The sequence below is a fragment of the Anolis carolinensis genome, chromosome 3 (assembly GCF_035594765.1).
Source record: "Anolis carolinensis isolate JA03-04 chromosome 3, rAnoCar3.1.pri, whole genome shotgun sequence".
NCBI classification, from domain to species: domain Eukaryota; kingdom Metazoa; phylum Chordata; class Lepidosauria; order Squamata; family Dactyloidae; genus Anolis; species Anolis carolinensis.
The window spans coordinates 164,264,941-164,280,382 of record NC_085843.1 but is presented as its reverse complement, the minus strand read 5'-3'; the positions used below and the strand labels follow the sequence as shown (position 1 = coordinate 164,280,382).

The 15,442-nt window shown below is 36.4% G+C and overlaps 1 protein-coding gene across 7 annotated transcripts in view; it reads left to right on the top strand.

Moving 5' to 3' along the window:
* The window catches only part of vti1a (vesicle transport through interaction with t-SNAREs 1A), a 381,072-nt gene that overhangs the window by 64,179 nt on the left and 301,451 nt on the right, over positions 1-15,442 (top strand). For 5 of the 7 annotated variants that reach the window (XR_010004453.1, XM_062975756.1, XM_062975757.1 and 2 more), the window contains exons 4-5: positions 6,501-6,578; positions 12,131-12,151. Coding sequence is in view for 6 of the 7 variants with exons in the window: in XM_062975756.1 (XP_062831826.1) it covers positions 6,501-6,578; positions 12,131-12,151 (99 nt within the window). In the remaining variant the exon portion in view is untranslated. The remainder of the gene's footprint in view (positions 1-6,500; positions 6,579-12,130; positions 12,152-15,442) is intronic. The other 2 variants (XM_062975758.1, XM_062975754.1) reach the window with 1 other exon arrangement.

Below are 15,442 nucleotides of genomic sequence, written 5' to 3'. Positions count from 1 at the left end.
TTTCTGCTGTGCAAAAACCTTCCATTTTCCTTTGAATATAAGAAGAACATATGTATGCCGTTTCCTAAGAGAGTTAAGCAGGGTGTCTGTGCACTGTGTCTTGAACACATATGTGGGATGGAGGGGGGGGGGGGAGAGACCACCTTGTCACTGACAGTCTTTTGCCGGGCAAGATCTGTATAAAGGAATTCTTAAATTCGTACTGAGCTGACCGGAAAAGGCACTGAATTACAGACTGTAAAGCTTCTGTCTTTTCTAGAAACATACATATAAAGTAGCAGTAGACAGTAGTAACTGACAACTAAGACTAAAAATGTTGACAATTTCTTGATTTGCCTGGTTAGCTTATGTATAGAAGTCATTAACTATTTATAAAATGCATTATGAATTGGGTTCCTTCAAACTGTAGCAGTATGTGTGACATTTTCCAGCACAAACTATCATGCTTGTGTTTGGCTACAGTACCAATTTATACTCAATGCAGGGTAATAAAGTTAAAAATATAAAACACCTTTGTAATTGTTGCATTAACTTACCTTTTCTTGCTAGGCTTAATGACAACTGGCTTCATTTTAGGACTGTTGGTAAGGTTGCTAAATTTATTATTTTAAAGACAAAAGAGAGTGCCAGTTTGATAGTTTAGATAGATTCTGAGAGAACAAATGGGCACTTTAGTTCAAAAGCCTGGTCTTTTATGTGATCAATTCATTTTGGAATGAAATTGTGATCAAAAGTAGTATCAAATTATTTATTGATGACTATAGTAGAAAAGGTCCTAATTGTAGTCAAAGGGTTTCGTTGTTCTATAAAGCTTCTGCTTTTATAATTGTGGGAGATCATGACAATAAAGGGATCGTGACAATAAATATTAGCTGTGCTGTTGTTGTAGATTATATTGAACTCAAATACTCACAGTGAAATGTAAATAGAAGACAAGCCTCTTTTGCTGCAAACTATGTTTGCAAACTAACAGAAAATTCTGTTCAGACTGATCATGCTCTATAGCCATGGTTGTAGGCTTTTTAAAGTTTTAAGGTAGACAGATTTCAGCTAATGTGGGAAGATTTATTCTAAACATAGTTCATTTTGTTGGGGGTTCCTTGCACTCTTCTAGTGTAAGTTGTCAAACAATGGTGAGAAGGTAACACATTTTGGCCTTTTTTAAAAAAAAAAGCAATCAAACTACTTCTACTATCTGCCACAGATTCTTCTGGCACCCACAGAGAAGTATATTCTTGGAGAAAGAAAAAGCAAACCCACCCTTTTTCACTGTTTCAGTCTTCTCCAAAGCCCAGCATGAATGAAGAGGTTCTCCAGCCCCTTCCATGATGATTCAGAAGGGGAAGGGCTGCAGTTAATCTCTTCTGTAACCTCACCTTCTTTTGAGGTTTCAGTAGACAGCTGGGGAAAGGGGTAGTGGGTTAATTTAAGATGGTGTGTCTGAGATATCCTATTGAGATTGTTGGTCCATATGATATAGTAACATCTCTTTGTACTGGGAATGGTTCTCCATGGTCTCAACTGATTTCTTTTAGATTTTCTAGCCCCATAGTTTTAAGATTTCTCATATCGGATTACCCAAAGCTTGTAGAATCCTCTCTTCTTGGTGCTAAGCACTACCAGGAAGGGCAGTCACCACTGGCAAAACAGAATTATGGAATCAAAAATCAAATCCCGATTTATCAGAATCATATCTCTGTAACACATTACAGCACAGGTAATATCAAAAATAATCAAGGCATGTGATGAAGTAGTCTGAAAATCATCCTGAGATACACAAAGTGCTTAGAGGCTATTGACTACTTTGCACCTTCTCTCAACTTATCTACTCTCTCCTTTAATAGCTGTTGATGTCTTCTCATCTTCTTGTCAACTATTAAGGACAATTAACCTTTACATGAAAACTTAGATTAAGCTGAGATAAATAAATGTCGAGACACCATAAACGGACCCCATTTTCTCGTATGTTTGCCTATGATATTTTTCAGTTGATGTCCTTCCTTGGAGAAGTTTTGGAATTCTCAGAAAGCAGAGTCAATGCAAATTTTGATTTGATTTAGTGATGAAACCCTTCTACCTTCACAGATCAGATCAGCTTCAAGAGGACAAATGAAGTCATGAAAATAATAGATTTGAAAGCCTTCTCCAGTTGTGTATATGCATGCTTGTACTGTAGGGATACATCAGACAGGATTGCATTTGAATGATATAATAGTCCTCTGAAATGTTACACACAGCTTACACTGTAAAGTAGCAGAAAGCATACTCATGGCCAGTGCAAATTAGCTTCAAGTCACTTCTATTGCATATACTTAAAAGTACAACTAAGACAATCTATGTGACAATGCCTAGTTAAACTGTTAGATGTCAGATGGAGTGAGAAAATCTTAAATAAAAAAAGGCTGGATCATGTATTGACATGCATTTGTAACTTCTTCCCTTGTCTGATGTATATCAAACACAAAATAGGATAATATCATAATTGAGCAATCTATGCCAATTTGTTGGCTTTTGGGTGAAAAAAGCGAAAAACAAAACCCATCTCCATATGATATTCTTGCATACTGCAAAATGCTTTAGTCTCCCATAGTGATGAAATGAATAATTTAAACAGGCAGCTCTGATACCAGAGCCTCTTTAAAGGTTCCCATTTCCTTTAATGCTGTAGAGACTACTTTTACTTGGTTAATGTGAAACTGCTGTGTCTGAGATATCCAAATAGTAAAAAAGGCTTTTTGGATACACTTTGTCCATTACACAAGTTTCTATAGTTTTATGATACTGGCTTTAATATCTGATCCCTCTCAAGTACCAATAGTTACATAATATTAAAGGTAATTTAAGGAATAATTGAGTATTGAGATTTGAAAAAAGGAGACTAAAAAGCTTGCAGCTTATTTGCTGAGGGAAGAGCAGTATTTGCATTTAACTCATGGTCTTTTCGACAATCTGTTTTATGAGTTAGTGTATAACACTTTAAAATCTACTCATCTCAGTATTGAGATATCAGACTTAAAATTAGCACTCATATCCAAAGGTTTTGAGTTCAAATGAGTTCACTTGTTTTTAAAACAGGCAGATAAAAGGCAAAATAGAACGTAACACAATATTTGCAGTTAAGATTTGAGAAATGAGAATGAAAACTCATCTAAATGGTCAGGGCAATATCTACCATTTCAAGTTCTCAGCCCATTTTCACACTGTTTATATCCATGTGCATGCATCTCATACAGCACCCCTATGCAGAGTGTGTACAGTTTGATATTCACAGTTTCACTTAGCCACACTCCAAAAAATAATACTACAGAAATATTTGTGGACCTCTCTAGGTATTCCAGTCCAATTATATGCAGGGGTGGTTCAACCACGAGGCAAACTGGGCAGTTGCCTGTGGTGCCATCCTGTAGGGGGTGCATTGAGGCAACTCCTGCCTCCGCCACCGTGCCTGCTCCCCAAAGTGGTGAACCCCTTTCTTCTTGTCAGGAAGGCATTCGCTGTTTTGCGGAGTAGAGAAATACCGCTTCTCTGCTCCCAAAAGCGGCAAACCCTTTCCTTCTTGCCAGGAATGCTTTCGCCGCTTTGGGGACCAGAGAAACGCCGCTTCTCTGCACCCTCAAGTGGTGAACCCCTTCCTTCTTGCCCCTTCCTCGAGGCCAGGTCTCCGGGCTGCCTGGCTATGTTCCAGAAGCATTCTCTCCTGATGTTTCACCCACATCTATGGCAGGCATCCTCAGAGGTTCTGAGATCAAGCTAGGTAAATGGGGTTTAAATATCTGTGGAAAGTCCAGAGTGGGAGAAAGAACTCTTGTCTGTTTGAGGCTAGTGTGAATGTTGCAATTGGCCAGCTTGATTAGCATTTAATGGTCTTGCAGATTCAAAGCCTGGCTGCTTCCTCCCTGGGGGCAGCCTTGGTTGGGAGGTGTTAGCTGGCCCTGATTGTTTCCTGTCTGGATTTCTCCTGTTTTCAGAGTGTTGTTCTTTATTTAGGCTTTTCCTTAATCCCTCCTTATTATCCAACATTTTCGCTTATCCAACGCTTTTATTTTTCAGTGATTGGTTTGCCGGGGGGGGGGGGGGAGGGGGGCAAAATTCTGTTTGCCTATACTTGAAAATTACCTTGGGCCGGTTCTGATTACCCTGTTTCCCCTAAAATAAGACATCCCCTGAAAATAAGACCTAGTAGAGGTTTTGCTGAATTGCTAAAATATAAGGCCTCCCCTGAAATTAAGACCTAGCAAAGTTTTTGTTTGGAAGCATGCCCGCTGAACAGAACATCAGAGCATGCAGGATCGGTAAATGTACGTACCATAACGTGTTGTACATGGAAATATTGGTAATAATAAGAAAGTCTTGATAGGATTCACAGTTTGTCTGGTTATGCTGGTTTATGATGACAACTACTGTACAATATATAATGCATGTTCAATTTTTGTTCAACAATAAATGTGAATTCTTCTTCATGGAAAAATAAGACATCCACTGAAAATAAGACCTAGAGCATCTTTGGGAGCAAAAATTAATATAAGACACTGTCTTATTTTCGGGGAAACACGGTATATGGTATACTTGTAACCAAAGTATAGTCACTATTACCTCTGATTTTAAATATCCCCGGGATTTGGTGGTCTTGGAATGTATTCTTCATAAATACTAGGGTCCCACTATATCTGATTTTGTGCAGTGAAGTACTGGAGACAGTGCGGCTTTTCAAATGTTCAGTGTGGGAGTTCATTTACAGCTTATGTTTTCTGCAGTAATGGTCTAATTCTAAGATTTGTTGCAATGAGCCTGATTGCTAAACTTTCATATTATTTTATTTATTTTCTTAATTTTTATCTCACTTTCTCCAGATATAGGGATTCAGAGCAGTGAATTTCATGTGTCACCGAAAGTCTGCTAGATCAGGGATTTTAAAACTTTTTCTCTCGTGACTCCTTTCTACCGGAGAAATTTTTACGTGACCCCAGGTATAGAGATAATATAAATATAAATGTGGAATAAAAATCAAGCATTTACTGATAATAAATCAGCATTTGCAAGACTTACTAAACAGGCTTATTTTCCTTTTTGAAGAGTCCAACCAAAGCCTTTTCTGCAGAGTCCACTGTAAACACTGCACATTGTTGCTAACAGATTTGTGTAACTGGGTGGCATTCAGAAAGCTTTTACTGTTGTCAATTGTTTTGTGACCCCAACATAGAGCTAAGTGGACCTCATTTGGGGTTTGGACCCACAATTCAAGAAGCAGTGAGCAGACATCTTGTATGGGAATCTCAGGATTCGCAACTTTCCTCATATACCATAGGAAATGACCAAATACGTCAAATGGATTTCCAACTAGGGGTGTATCCACATCATACAGTTATAACATTTTGATCTGTAATTTTCTTGAGGTATTTAAAATTCACAGGATACTTGTAAATGTAGCGCCGAAGAATTCTAAGTACCACATCAAAACTACTCATCGCAGAATCCCATAGAATGGAACTATGATAATGTTATCAGAGTGCTATAAATATGCTCTATGGGCCATTTGTGTTGACACTAGTGTAATCTAATAAAATTGTCTAGTATCATAGCTGGCAATCTAATCTGTGTTTGTGTCCTAGTGCAATAGAGATATGTTTATCATAAAATTTTGCCTTCGATTTAGAATTTATCTTTTCCATGTCAGCAGCAATGTTGCAATGATCCCTATTGCTTGATATCAGTTTACTAACTTACTTTTTATCTCTTCCCAAAACAAACCAGAAAGCCAATCTATGTTTGCCAGCGTGCCTTCTTTTGGTGCTGAGTGATGAGTTTTGTTTGAACAGAACTTTTTACATCCAGTTCTGTTCAGATAACAATATCCTTTTGAGAATTACCAGATTTTGATCAAAAGTTTTCATTCAGATATTAGATGATGGAAACCTAACATCTCCTCCCCCCTGTCTAACTCCTTTTTATACACACACTCACATGCACTTAGTTCCATTGTTGGAGTATGTGTGTATGCAAATATAAAGCACTGACGGTAATTCCTAAATGTGGAAATTAAAACCCATGCTGTGTAAGTTCACTTATCTCTATGACCTGGTAAATTTCCAGAAACTTCAAATGATCAAACCTTTAAACAGAATCAGAGTGGTATAAAATAACATAGGACTTCTTGAATGGAGGGAGAAAGTTCAGAGAATTTGAACAATAGGGGTTTGGGGGAAGTATACATTGACCTTAATAAGAGAGTCTTTTTTCTGTGTGTATAGTGCTTTGCTAACTAATTTTGATTTTATTTTTTTCTGAAAACTCTCCTAAAATCATTGATGATGTCTGCATGGTATCTAACATCCCATTATAATGACTTTGAGAACTTTCTTTACAGATTTATTTATTTTTTTAAATCAAATAGGTATCCATTAGAGGGCTCTCGAGGTTTTGAGATGATCAGCCTTGATAGTGATGGCTCCAGAGCTTTGCTTGTTCATGTTTTTTTTCTCTTTCTCTTTTTTGTTTTACAGAAAAGGTCACGTATTGCCTACAGTGATGAGGTGCGGAATGAGCTCCTAGGGGATGATGGGAATTCCTCAGAGATCCAGGTAGGATGCTAATGAAGAAGCCATAGTGGGTGGCTGGAGGGTGAAGGAGGTCATTGGCACACCGGGCTTCTCAAGCTGCTCCCTAACAGCATTAGTAACAACTCATGTGGAAGTGATACTGTTTAATGCAAAGCTGGGGTCTTAATCAACTTCAAAATGTTTCTTGGAGATCTTACAATTTAACCCTTTACCTTGTGATCACTGTCTGCTATCTTTCTTTTCTTTTTCTTTTTTTAAAAAACCTTTTTCTTCTTCTTTTCTTTATTATTGGATACTTAAGGAATAGCTTGAAACACAGTGTTTGGTGACAAAGCCAAGGTCTTCACCTCAAACACATGTAAAAGGAATAAAAAATTACATAATGCAGCTTTGATAGGAACGGAGTATAATTAAATCAACACTGGCAGGCAAAACAAATGAAAATGAGCTTCCAGAATCTGACAGTTTTTCTCTGTTTCTGTGTGGGTTGTCTCTCTCTGAACCAGATTTTTTATTTTGCATAAAATGAAAATTATGCTTTAAAATATACTGATGTGGTATAAGATACTAGTGTTTTAAGGAATGCGGCAGTGCTATATGCCTCTTCTGTAATCTTCTTGGGTTTGCAGTGTTTGTTGCATTGTAGCCAATGTTTTTGTAATACTTTTTGCATTTATTAGAGCAAATTATTCTCATGGTTTTAAACCTTACAAAACAGAGTTTCAGCTAAAGGTCTGTTTCTGAGGTGCCTTTATTCCAGAATAAAACTTCAAAAGCTTCCATCTAAGTTTTGATGTAATGGGATGTGAAGTCAAATAGACATATAATGAAGTCTTATTTCTTTAATATTAAATAGAAGCTTGTTTTTGCTTTATTTTAGGAAAATGATTTATGTATTGTCTATGCATATAACATTCTTTTTCCAACCTGTGTTATTGTTGAAGTAAAGTTCTATACACATTATGTTTTGCATTCTTTATGAAAATTAAATTATACACTACATAATATTGCAGCCAAGACTTCATGGTCTGTTGTGTTATGAGAAAAGTTTTATATCAATCTTCTGCAGAAATCAATGCACTTCAAAGTACGTCGCTTTGACTTGGTTATGTAATTCGATTACTGTATAGCACATGACACCTTAATATACACATTTAGAGGAAAAGGAAGTAATAGTTGTTTATATCTTATGTATATTTGAAAGGAGTTCATCTGAAAGCAGATATTTATTTCAGGGGGGAAATGTCACTTACTTAACTCCCGAATTTAAAAATCACCCTTTGAGTCCTGAATTCAAATTCTTCTGCCCATTTTCAGATTAGAGATAGAACCATCATGGCTCATACTCTGAAAGGGAATTTTGATTTTAAAATCTTTATTTTAGTTAAAATGCCATATTTAGATCACTACTGTTATGTTTCTTCGTTTAGACTTAAGCGTCTTAATCTTATGAAAATTTCTACTTGAAACGTGTACCTATGTGGCCAACATGTTCACAGTGTATGCACTCATGGATTAGGAAAAGGATTGTTTTATCATGATTTGAAATTAACATAGAAAGAAAGGTTTTTCTGTGATGAGTAAATGTGTCCCCATTTTTCTCAACCACTTAACATCCTGTCTATAACCTGCATTATAGTTTCTTTCAAAGTGAGCTGTGCCAGTGATCTAGAATACAAGAATGCATTTCCTTTCGAAAAAAACATTTTATTATTCTCTATCATTGGTCAGCACTATCTGGTCCTAGAACTGTAGGATTCTACAAGTTGCAGTTTCCAAACGATAAATGGAGACTGGTGAATTTCTCTATGTACTGTGTCTGCATTCATTTCCCCAGGACAAGTTTAGAACATCTTAAGTGCACTTTAAAAATGCTGAACTGACTGGTTTATTTGCTGCTTTCTAACCATTTAACAAGGTAGAGTGGCAGCAAGAAAAGTGTGTTGTCTCCCATTTTAATCCCCAAACATAACACAAATCAATAAACGAATCAATCAAAGGCAGATGCTGCATAAAAATTGCTGTTGGATGATTTTCTCAAACTAGGAATATTGACCTCTTAACAGCACCTGATAAACTTCTGAACAGAGACCAGTCAAGAAAGTGAAATACTCCCAAAGTTAGGAGCTGTAGAAGAAACACAGATATCTGTAATGCTTTCCTGCTAGCTAGTATATATGTGCAACCATTAGGTTTGTCTATGCAAAGTTGTGTTTTAGAAGTATAATGACACAACTTTAATAAATCTAGTAGTTATAAAGTATAGATTTTTAGATAATTTTGACTACGCTGCCCGGAAAGAGCAAAGATCGTGAAATATTTCAAATGCAATATTACAGTAATTTTTTATTGAGAAAAAAGGTGTTGGGTCCTGTTGACAACATTGTACAAGATGGTTTTAATGATTTGTTGTGTTCTTCAAGGCAGCAACAAACATAAGATGTTCACATTAATATGTGTAAAAGCTGTGCTTCTCTGTCAGAATAAGTTGCTATATTCTCTTCAATACAATTGAATTCGATATTTATGGGTTTTTTGGAATATATTTGGTGTTTTTCATTAAGTAGTTCTTGCATTTTGTGTTCATTATTTTATTTCATTAATTGTGTTTGGTTATTTCCTTCCAGTCAAGTATAATCAGATGCAGTACATTTTGAAGTACAAAGGCAGGAGACAAAACTGGATGATGCCTTCTTGGGTTGTCTTTGTCCTCAGAAATAGACTTTATGTATAGTTCAGGGTTGCCACTACATTACCCAGAACACAGACTTACGTTATTTATTTGTATCTGTAGAAATCTAAATATCATTATATTTTAAGCAGTCATCTTTCATTTTGTGTGACCACATTTATCAGATCCCTTGAGATGTCCAAGTTCTTCAATGCAACAATTCAATTCTAGGTTGTTACTACATCTTAATATTTTGTGTTCGTTTAACAACGTGATGGGTATATCCTTTAAAAAAGAACATACATACCAAATCAATACATTGCTTGAACACAAATTGAGTGTAAACCTATGCTGTTTACAGATCCCAGATTTTGAAATAAAATTAGTTATCTTTATCCCATTAGATTTGGTAGGATTTCAGAACTTCTCTTTTAGTAATTAGGATATTAGTTATCTCCATGAGCAACTAAAATGAGCAATTAATTCATCAAGGTAGTATATATGTTACCCTTAGAAAACAAACATTTTGTGGTGATATGGTTACCTAATTTTTTTTGACAACGAAGGTCTGATAATATAAGATTTGGACTTGCTGTGCATAAAGTGTGTCAAAACTCCAGAAACAGACCAGGGGGTGAAGTTGGTCAATTTAATTCCCCAAGATCTAAAGAAGGTCGGTATCACTTCATATAGCCCTGGCAGAGCAGATCATTACCAGTCACAAATCTGTTCGTTACATGCCGAGAGTTTATAGCAAAATAAATAGACTGTCATCACAAGTTCAGAAAATTGTGTGTTCGACCCACGATAATGTGTAAAGGGCGTTTAATAGAGTTCAGCATTTATTCGTTATCTGTATGCGGGCAGAGACGGCAGTAGCGTTATCAGCTTCTTGGGGGAAAAAATTCGGTCGTTCCCCACATCACGTGATGTGCCTCACAGACACGCACACACTCTGCGATGCAGTTTTGATTCTGCTCACAGCAGAAGGCTTAGCCACAAGAGATTCCACTGGTTCAAACCAGCGTAAACCAGCTTTTTTTTTTAGTCTACAAAGGAACAGATTACCGCTTGTATCAAATGGGGGGGGGGGGAGAATCTTTGTTTCAAAAATGTGCTGATTATCATAATGTAAAATGGTGGCTTCACATATTTTCAGGCTGTTTGACTGAGTTTGGCATGCCTTATATATTACATTTTTTAAAAATAGAAGTGGTAGAAATTCATTGAGTGTCATTGTCGTTGAAGGGAGAAAGTCCTTTGTTGATTTGAATGAATATCTTTCAGTCGTCATTTAAAAAAGAAAATCTCCCGTTACTTAGCTCAGTTGCAAATCCTATGCAGAGCTTAAATTCAGCCATGCAGCACAAACAAGATAGAACATTTTTTGTTTGGGACCTATTGAAAAAACAAATGTGGAGCATTTTAAAACTCTCATTGACTATAGTAGAGTGTCATGCCCCAAATGGTCTCTATTGCAGAAGAGTAGTTTTAAACTTTGGCCCTTAAAGTGTCATAGCCAGCTGAGGCTTGGTGACCTGAGGTTGGGGGGATTGGAAGGGAATAGTGATGTGATCAACTGCCAGATCATCTCTTTTAAAGAAGGGAAGAAAATGAGGAGAAAAGAAGAGAGCGAACGAAAGAGTGATTGCAAAGTGCTTCAATTTAAGAACAGGTGGGGTTGGACTGGAAAACGTGCGTGCTCTTTCTTGATATAAAATTCTCAGAAAGCTTCATTTCTAAAGAACTCTTAACTACATCAGCTTTCTTGCAGATGATTAGAAGCACCATCTCCTGACAGACTTGGCAATAGTACATGCCTGAATTTTAGACTGACAAAGTGAACATAAGGGACCTCCTGTGTTCTTCTGTATTTGGAGATTTCATATCCATTAAAAAAGCAACCCTCTGCTTACTACCTGAGTTTAAAATTAGTTTACAAATGGCTATGTCAGTTGAATTTTAAGAATTTTTCACCATAATAAACAAAATAAGATAGCATCAGTGAGAAAATCTTTCCACACTGCTTAGTAGGGGAAAAAACTTCCCCTTCTTCTTCCATTTCTCTGGCTGTGTTTGTTGCAATGGACTAACACAGCCAGAGCACAACAGACTAATATTCCGAATAAAGATATTTTGCAGTATAATTGACTTGATCTATTGAAAGGAGTCCAGCTACTTTAAGATTAATGAAAGTGCAGAACTGAAAGAAGCTGAGTGAGGAATAATGACTTTTTTTGAAATACATTCTATACAAAAACAAAGCCTATGGCATTCCAGTTTCATAATTGATGAGTTTATTGGCCATTTATGTTTCATTGGTGTGTGACTCATTTTCTACAAATAAATGTATTTTATTATTTTGTGATACAAATAAATAATAGTGAAATTAAAATAATTCTATAAATTGGTGTCTCCATACCCATCTCTTTTATGTATACTGATCTACTTAATAAGATATATGTGTTGGGTTACATAAAAAGGCAGGTGTCACTACTAAAAAATACAAAAACATTCTGAAAACTTGTATATACAAAATCACTTCAGCTGTACAATCTTAGAAGAGAGGAATAGTAAACTTGTTTTCTCCCTTTATATTATAGACTTCTATGAAGTCATTCCCCTTTATTTCATGATGGTGTCTTAGATGTGGTTTAAAAGAGAATTTCACACTATTCTCTTTGTTTAATGTGACAGTGTGAGAAAGTGATCTTTATTCGTTCAAAAAACTCTGCATGTAGTCTATGTTTAGGTTCTTTTAATGTGTTTGTCTGTGATTTTTAAATGCTAAACATGTAAACAGATAAATTGTCAATGTTAATTCTGTATCCTGTCACACAACTGATCTTTCTTTCCTGCCATTTCTTTCCTTTTTATCTTTTTTTGTGCGTTCATGTTGCAGTTGATAAAATTACGTGAAGAGGTGAGTACTTCCTTGCTTTCTGTTGTCTGGCTTTTCCTTTAAAGCTGGTTTTCCAAATCTGAAGTAGATCTTTTTGGTCATTGTCGCAGAGAAACCTGCACAAAGAAAAAAAGAAAAAAATATTGATTACATTGCTTTAAAATGTTCTAGCACTTGTTTCTTTTTTCTTTCTTTTTTCCTTAATAACTATACACTTACATGGGAATCCCTAGATCAAACCTTTAAAATTAACATTCTTTGATACCACAGAGAAAAGGGATAATTTAAAGGCACCGTAAAAAAAGAAAGAAGGAAAACTACTATTTGATCTCTATTAAAATACCATGATCTAATCAGATCCTGTAATGATATCTGCATCACACAATCTTTGATGGAGTAAATACCTTTATAGCCCAACAATATTAGAGAAGGTACTGTGATCGTGGAAAAAAAACCCTCTCTGCTTGAAGTAAGGATACTAGCAAAACACCATTGTGTTAGACCTCCTGGCATACAAAACAGAATGAAAATATTGCACGCACGTTGGAAAGGGAATGCATGTAGATGTGTGCTCAGTTGTGCCTCCAGTATTTATTATTTATTTCTGCATATGCTGTAGAGAATGCAGATGAGATTCCTTCCTCCTTGCACATTAGGAAATGACCTGGAGTGGAAACAAGGCTTCTGAAGCCCACATAAAAGCATGCGGTGGTTACTTCCTAGCACTCTCTATTATGTTATTGAAGGTTCCTTTTCAGTCTTATTCCACTGTATAACTAATATTTGGGGTTTAAAATTGAATTCTTACACTTACAGGATTGTTAGAGTAAAAATTGCCAGGGAAGTGGTGGTTTCAGGTTGCACAGTGACATCTAAGACTTCCTAGCGAAAAGGGAGCAAAAACAAGAAAGTATGCATGGGTACTCTTGTGTTTGGTACGTGACGTTGGGTGTGTTTAATTCATAAGAGGGGTGAGACACAGCATATTTTTGAGTGATGACGGACATGCTTTGGAAGAACTTGGATATAACCGAATGAAATACCAGAGAGTTCTTGTTGTATTGATTTCTTTGAAACGTTAAGGCTGCTGATCAATCATGCACTGTTAATTCCCCTTGCCTATGCAGCTTGTAGGGCATTGGTTTGATGTGATGAGGGAAGCACCTTCATAACATCAACCAATATAAAAATGCAACTGAGCAAGTAACATTCTTGAACCTTCTCCTAGCTTCTTATTTTCATTGCAGGGGCATCAGTGCAAACAGTTCTTTGCAGAGTAACATAAGCAAGAGGAATGCTTCTGCCTTGAGGAGCTTACAGTTCATTTTCTATGGGAATGAGGTAGCAAAAGGCTGATGTGCAATAGAATAGGAAGGAAAGGAAGGTCAGGTAACTAATAGTAGGTAAAAGTTACCCATCATATACTTTGGCTTTTCTTCAGCTATGGATTGGGTCGAAGAGAATACTATCAAAGTAATCTTTGGCTGCAAATATATTTATACTTACTTGGAAGGAAAACTGGTTGCACTTAGTAAAGATTACATTTGAGTAGGCATCCTTAGACTTGCACTGTTAGAGAACCTATTGTTTTTGAAAAGGATGTGAGTGTGGTGATATTTTTGCTTATTCATTTCAAAAATTCCTTTCCTGAATTCTGTCTGATAGCTAAATCTTTTCATGGTTCTCATATACATACCTTCTCTATTGTATATTGTGGAAGGATGCAGCAGAAGCATTCCTGGGAACAAATTCAATGAACTTTCAAAACCATAGCCATTAACATGTTTCCATGATATTATTTAGGAATGCCATGTTTCCATTATGATTTAGAATCAACAGTGAAAGCTTATTAACTAAAGTGGTTAATTAAATATCAGTAATAAAAAACAGAAATTTGATAATGGAGCTGCTTAAACACTATGGCCTTTTCTTTCTCTCCTCCCCCCCCCCCCCCATTAAAAATTTCTACTAAGTATATGTATGGGAAGATTGTTTTTCTTCCTATTTGCTTACTTTGCATGTCCCATCATTTATCTTTTTTCCCCTAGATATTGTTTGGGGAGCATGTGAAATGTGTGGCTAATAAAGGACTGGAAGTCAAGATCAAAGAGCAAAATGTGAAGTGCGGTGCAAGCTTCACTGCTGCAATTTTTAGTTACCATATTAGCTGTAGGATAAGCTGTAAAGGGAGTGGTGTTTATATAGAGTGTAAAATGCACATTAAAGCCCAAATGACGGCTAGTGCAGTGATTCACACAAGGATCTAAACTAGTCAAATAGTAAGACATCAAGGCTTTCCCAATTACAGTTCTCCTAAGGAGGTATGATCTTAAAAGCAATTGTGATTTTTCCCATACTGTTTGTTAATAAAATGTACAATTCCTCTCATTACAAGGCTTTATTCCAGCACAGATGCCTGACACAGGAAATCTATGGAGGCTGTGCTGCTCTGTTTTCTTTTGAGTTTCTGCAGTCGCAGTTTGAATCCAGCCCACATGGAATGACTAAATCTCTAGCTATCGCCTGCCACTTTGCAAAAACTTCCTCAAGTAACTCCACATAGAAGCCCTTTGTGAAGCTAAAAGACAGCCTGATCCACCCCACACTACTCCGTATACAAAAGACAGGGGGACAGTATGGGAGAATGGATTTGTCGTGGGGTGGGGAAGGAGTTGAAAGCATCCGACGCTGATTTTAGGTCATCGCTTTTCATGACCGAAAGAACAACATTTCTCCAAAACCAAAAAGTAAATAACTTGAATCACTTATTAGGGGGTGGCCGGGGGAGGGGAGGGAAAAGGCTCTGAAATAACTATGAGGCAGCATAATATAATTAGATATTTCCGAGCTGTGCTCTGGGGAAGAGGAGCTAATAGGAAAGCTAAGCTGATGGTTTCTAAAGTCAATTTTGTCGATTTCACTCTGAATGTCCTCCATGTCACCATTTGTTGTTGCTGGCTACACTTCTATAAACCAAAATAAAATGTTAAAAGAACAAAACCACAAACATCATAGACGAATATTTATCCCACAGAAATGGCAATGTTTATTGGAACAATTATTTACACTAAGTGCACAAATTGTGTAAAATTCATTTTTTTCACTCGTAGTGTAGTTTTCTCCTCTCTTGACCATGAAGCTTTTGTTTTTACTCAAAGAAAGGCTTCCAACTTTTTACTGCCATGTGTGATTCCTCCTTTAGTATCAGTTGAAATTATCATCTTAAACTAGATTTTTTTTTCAATTCATATGTATTCAAATATATAAATGATTCCATTTTAATGTCCTTTGTATCCTGCTTTGGAATGGACT